This window comes from Sorex araneus, chromosome 1, assembly GCF_027595985.1.
Source record: "Sorex araneus isolate mSorAra2 chromosome 1, mSorAra2.pri, whole genome shotgun sequence".
NCBI lineage: Eukaryota > Metazoa > Chordata > Mammalia > Eulipotyphla > Soricidae > Sorex > Sorex araneus.
Window position 1 is genome coordinate 440807505 of NC_073302.1, and position 6090 is coordinate 440813594.

General features: G+C 41.5%; 1 protein-coding gene across 1 annotated transcript in view; it reads left to right on the forward strand.

The window, feature by feature from the left end:
• LOC105942989 (prolactin-inducible protein homolog) overlaps window positions 1–6090 on the forward strand; it is a 7460-nt gene extending 1370 nt beyond the window's left edge. The window contains exons 2-4 of the mRNA XM_012932664.2: window positions 544–667; window positions 4633–4705; window positions 5960–6090. Of these exons, the coding sequence (XP_012788118.2) occupies window positions 544–667; window positions 4633–4705; window positions 5960–6090 (328 nt within the window). The remainder of the gene's footprint in view (window positions 1–543; window positions 668–4632; window positions 4706–5959) is intronic.

Genomic DNA, 6090 nt, shown 5'->3' on the forward strand with positions numbered 1-6090 from the left:
ACTGATAATGACTTTATCCTCTCCCACACTGGACAATCAGCTAAACCTGTAATTGTGCATCCTTCTTCCTTAAAGTTATCTTTAACTCACGAAAGCATAGATGAGGCTCAAGTTTAAATCAAAAATTCAAGTATTTCTAATAAACCAAACTATATACGAAAAAACCAATACCTGGGCCAGAGCAATAGTACAGCAGGGAGGGCACTTGCCTTGCATGCAGCTGACCAAGGTTCTATCCCCAGAATCCCATGTGGTCCCCTGAGCAGTCAGGAGTATTCCTGAGTGCAGAGCCAGGAGTAACCCCTGGGTATTGCTGGGTGTGACCTAAAAATCCAAAAAGAGAAACCGAAAAATAGACAAAAACAAAAACAAAACAAAACAAAAAAAAACAATACCAGTCTAAATTAAAAGTTCTTGCAGGACCCTGATGCTGAAAGATTGACCTCCTTCCCATTATTTTATTACCCTGAACCTTCCTTATTTTCTCTGTCCAATACTTTATACCTTTTCCTTTTCTCATGGGATTGCCAATATCTGTCCTAGGTCTCTTCCTCACACCAGTCAAAAAATCGTACAAATGAACATGGAGATGCCCCAAAAAGTAAAAGCAAAGGAAGAGGTAACTCTTAAGCTCACAGTGAATACAGAACAGAAGAAATGCATGGTGGTAAGTAGAGGTTTGGGGCAGAGAATAAGAAACACTGACCCTTTCATTAAGTAGACCATTATATAACCTGTCATGGTAATATTGTACATTACAGCTAACTGAATAAAACATTCTCAAATATGTTAGAGCCTTAGGGAATTTGTGGGCGCTTAGGGCATATTACTTTTCCCACCATTCAAATGAAGAAGTCCTAGGTCCAGTTATAGGAATGCTGAGGGATAAGAGCAGTAAACAGCAAGTAGAAGTACAGAGAGCCAAGAGGGGAAGAGAAAAATATCTAAGATCTAGGGGACAATTTGTAGGTGTTCCTCCAAGGCCCTGGGAATGACAGTTTGGGCTGAGTGTAGAAAGGACTTCTCAGAAGGAAAAATGCACCACTGTTCAGTAGGTGGAGGCAGGTGGGAGAGAGATTTGCAGATGCACCTGCAAATCTTGTTCTAAAAGCATATTCTGAGTCAGTAACTCTGGGAAAAGTCAATGCTTCTATATTTCTAACAACTCCCAGAGCACGTCAGAGCTGGGTTCCCAGGGCCATATTTTGTCAAGCAAAGCATTACAGCATTATTCCTCTTTTCTTGCTGCTTCTGCACCATGAGGTAGCAGGATCCATGATGGTTTACCCCAAAGAGATTCTTCCCTGGAGGAGAGTGTCTTGTTCCCCCTCCCCAGTTCTTAGGTGTCCTCACAGAACCACAAACTCTCCCCTGTTAAGTGATCTGTTCTAAGGTAGGATCCACGTACCCCCTGCCTCCTTTTCAAAGGATCTCTCAAGCAGTACTATTTCCTCCTTCCAGCTAGGTTAAGGGACAATGATCAAATGTAAGCAATGTTAGGAACAGACGACTAATTCATTTAAATGGAGGTTTCAGTCTCTGGAGGAACAGTGCAGGCTCATAGGTGTAAAAGATTGCAGACTGGCTTTGAGTGTTTTAGAAACTGCCCAGGACTAAGGGAGAAAGACTTCTAATCATAATGCAAAGATCAACTCAGCTGTTGGTCAGTTGCATTTTTGTTTGTTTGATTGATTTTCCTGTTTTACATCCTATCATATAAACCATGTGTACTAATTTGGGATGGGAGGGAAGTTAAAGTAAAATTATTCAATTTTTATGTTTTGATCAAAACCCTCCATGCAAATAGAAATGAGAACATGTGTTCAAAAGTTTTGTAAGACCAGCAGATTGGAGTAATAGATAGTGAAAGTCAATTCCTATCCCCCAAAGAAAGTGATAGATGTGTAATAAGTGTGTTATTAATAAGCAAAATGGTATGTGATAAAATGTTGTCCATTATGATTAATAATGTTTTAAGACTGCTGTTTCACTGGTGGTGGGATTAGTGTTGCGTATGCCATCTCTCAATAACTCATCTATCAATAACTTTGTAAATCCCTTTTTTATTAATTTTTTAAATTGCATGTAAAAAAGCTAAATTAAATAAAAAACACAGCTAAGCTGATTGGCTACAGCCTATGAGGTCATCCTGTTGGAACAACCAGTGAGGGTGCATATACAAATGAAGGTGTTGGGAGTGATAGTGAGATGACGAATCAAATCGAATGTGCCCTATTAAGGGCATGTAAGATGACTTCATAGACCTTTATGCAAATTAGATCAGTAGGCTAACCAATGGGATTACATATACAAACCTGGGCGTATAAGATGATTTATCAAAGGCATGATTCTTTCTTTCCATTTCTGGTCCCTTCCTTTTCACTTCCTCCATAACACTTGAGATGTAAAATTAGGTTGTTTATTTGAATTAGTCTTTTCCTTAAGCAGGTGTTTTTCCTCTTAGAACTTTTTTTGCATCTCATAAGTTTTGGTATATTGGGGTTTGGGTTTTTTGTTTTATTTTTTTAATTTTGTTTTGATTTTTCTGCTTTGAGGGGAAAAGATTTTCAGGGTGGAAACTCAGATCAATATATTTTATTTTCATTTGTCTAAATACATTTTTCATTTCTCTATTCATTTATTTATTTATCTATTGGCTTTTTGGGTCACACCCGGCGATGGACAAGGGTTAGTCCTGGCTCTGCACTCAGGAATTACCCCTAGCGGTGCTCAGGGGACCATATGGGATGCTGGGAATAGAATCCGGGTCGGCCGCATGCAAGGCAAATGCCCTCCCCGCTGTGCTATCAGTCCAGCCCCCCTCTATTTATTATTTGAAATGCAGGAAGTTTGTTAGAATATTTAAATTCACATATTCACATATATGTGATTTCCCAGTTTTTCTTTTGCAATTGATTTTTAGTTTCATATGATTTTTTTTTTTTTACTTTTTGGGTCACACCTGGCAATGCACAGGGGTTACTCCTGGCTCTGCACTCAGGAATTACCCCTGGCCGTGCTCAGGGGACCATATGGGATGCTGGGATTTGAACCCGGGTCGGCCGCGTGCAAGGCAAACGCCCTACCCGCTGTGCTATCTCTCCAGCCCCAGTTTCATATGATTTTTTTCAGAAATACACTTGCTATAATTTGAAATATACTAGACGTTTTTGTGAACTAAAATAATTTCTCTTGAGGGTATTTTATGTATACTTGAGAAAAATGTGAATAATATTACTTTTGAATAGATGTTTTAATAAATGTTAAAGTCATCGGTCTAGTATATACTTCAATTTTTAAAAGAACACTAATAACAAAATAAAATAAAGTGATCTATTTTTAAAACCTCCCAAGTATACAGGTGAAAGATAAGGAACCCTTAGAATAAATGATAATACTGAGAAAAAAATATTATAAGAAACTGTGTCAGTTCCAGACAAGCTAATTTATTTGTGAATTGTAATAATTTTTTAAATGATAACTAGCATTATCTATTACTATCATCGCATTGATCATGGATTTGCTCGAGCAGGCCCAGTAACGTCTCCATTCCTCCTAGCCCTGAGATTTTAGCAGCCTCTCTTTACTCCTCCTTCCCTACGGTGCCGTGTTAGAGGCTCTTTCAGGGTCAAGAGAATGAGACCCATCATTGTTATTGTATTTGGCATATGAATACACCATGGGGAGCTTGCCAGGCTCTCCTGAGCATTATCTAAAATTTAGGTAAATGTAATTTTTATATATAAATTTTCTATCACCAAATTCTCACTTTCTATCAATTTTAATGTACCAGAGACTTACTTGTTTTTTTATTAAGTGAGCTATTGAGATCTTAATGGTAAATTTTAGAGGAATTTATCCTCAATCGTGTATTTGAGTGTGAAGTTCATATTGAAGAAAATTTATGAGAAACCCCTGTCCCAATCATTTGTGCCATTTTACTGGTCTTTTGAAGATTTGGGAAACTTACCAGAGAATTATTTGCAAATGTGTAAACAAAATGTATCGAATTACATAAGAAAGCTGTCATACTGAATGATAAAATGGTTAAAAATAAACGTGCGAGGGCTGGTAACATGTACAGAAATAAGACACTTATTCTGTGTGGAGCCAGTCCCAGTTCAACCCCTGGCCCTGCCAATCTTCCCCTAGGCACTGCCAGGTGCTACTGTTATGCACAGAGCTAGTCACCAGACTCTGAGCACCCCAAGGTATAGGCTGAACCTCCTTCTTCCCCACCTCCCAAAAAAAGAGCTATGATACAGTGGGAGACGGAGAGCAGGCAAGGATTAAACTCTTCACTTCACACCATCTTCCTTAAGGCCAAGCCAGCACCTGGGCAGCTACATGGAGGCTTCTATTCTGTTTGCAGTTACCGTTTTTGCTTATATAACAACCGCAATCTTTATTTCTCTTCTTGTATATAAACCCTGCCTCACCCCGTGGCAGGGATTGCATGTTCCAGTCAGCTGTCACCAACACATAAGAAAAAAACCCACCCACGCCACCCTCATTGAGTCCACTGAGTCAGTATTTTGGTATAGGTGAGTCACCTGGCGACACATTACCGGTCTCTTGTTTGATGCTTCATGACATAACACAGTCATATACTGTTTCCTTTCAACACATTAGCAGGAAAAGGGTGATACCTTTAAAACAGGTGAGATTTCAGCTGATCAAGACCTAATGTTTGTGAAGGCTGCTGGTACTTAACTTGAACTGTGCCAACAAATCTTTGACAACTTGCATGTGTAGTGCTAAAATCCGGTGGGTTGTGACATTTCTGTTCTGATGATACGGTCTTTAAAATGCCAGTTCCTGGAGACACGTTACTGCAAATGTGATTTTAAAAGGAACCGAGGCAAAGGTAGGCTTCTCTGCAGAAATCCAAGCATTTCCAGAGTATTCCGAGCCGATTGCTATTGGTGAGGACACTGAATTCACCGTGGAGTCTTACCCAGGAAAGCTCAGGAAACTGACAACGGGGTATAGAGTCACTCTGAAAACTTACCTGCAGGCATCTCCCAGAGCTGCTCTACTGCAAGAGGGTTGCAGTGTGTGCTCCTGTGTGACCCAATCACACAACTGGGCCTCGGCCACTGTGCTGGCAGTGAGAGCTGGCTTGGCCTTCTGCCTCAAGCAGCCAGGTGCTGGGCAGTCATTGGCCAGGTAACTAGGCCACCACGTCTCAGCTGAACAGCTGCCCGGAGCTCCCCTGGTCGTGCTGGACCAGGAACCTCTGTCCTCTCCTGCCCTAGAGCCACACTGCAAAATAGCACCGTGTGGTACTGCACTTTAGCACCTCCAACAGTACTTTGGAAGCGAACTCACCATCCCACCATCCCACCTGCGGTCTTGTTCTTTGCTCACTCAGGACCTCTACCTCATCTTCTGCCTCTTCCACCTCCTCCTCCTCCCTCCACCTACTCACCTTCTTGTCTTTCTATCCCTTTCCCATCCTAAACTAATTCTGGATTCTCTCCCCCTACCTCCTCTTCCCCAGATTAAAACTTACCTAAAAGGCAATCGTCCAATGGACTCTTCTTTTTACTTTAAATATACCGCCTGCCTCTGTGAGAATTACCCAAGAACCTTCTTTTGGGACTTCACTGCCAACCGTAAGTACTGGAGTCACCAAGGGAGAATCTCGCCAGCAAGATGGCAAACCCTAAAGAGAAACATAGACGAGGATGTGAAGCAAGTCCCGGAGATGCTGAGGGACAGATGGAGGAGGTTTTCGGGAAAGTGGGCCAGTGGAGAAGAGAACAGTAGATTCCGTAGGGACCTCACCCAGGGTGGAAAGCTAGAGGGCTGTGTGAGAAAAATCTAAGAAGGGAAATGACACATTGGTCAACGATTTGGGGAACTGAATCCCAGCGGGATGGTGCCTGACTAGCCAATCAGTTAGGACACTGGAATTGAGTGCTATCAGAGATTATCTTACTCTTGTCTCTTTCAGACACCATGAAAATAAGAGCTTATGTTGACACTGTCCGTGACCACGGCATCTGCCCTGAGAGTAAGGCAGTGGTGCCAATGGACGAGAATAGGTACTACAAGGAGAAGACCCTGAATGTCGTCGATCTTTAG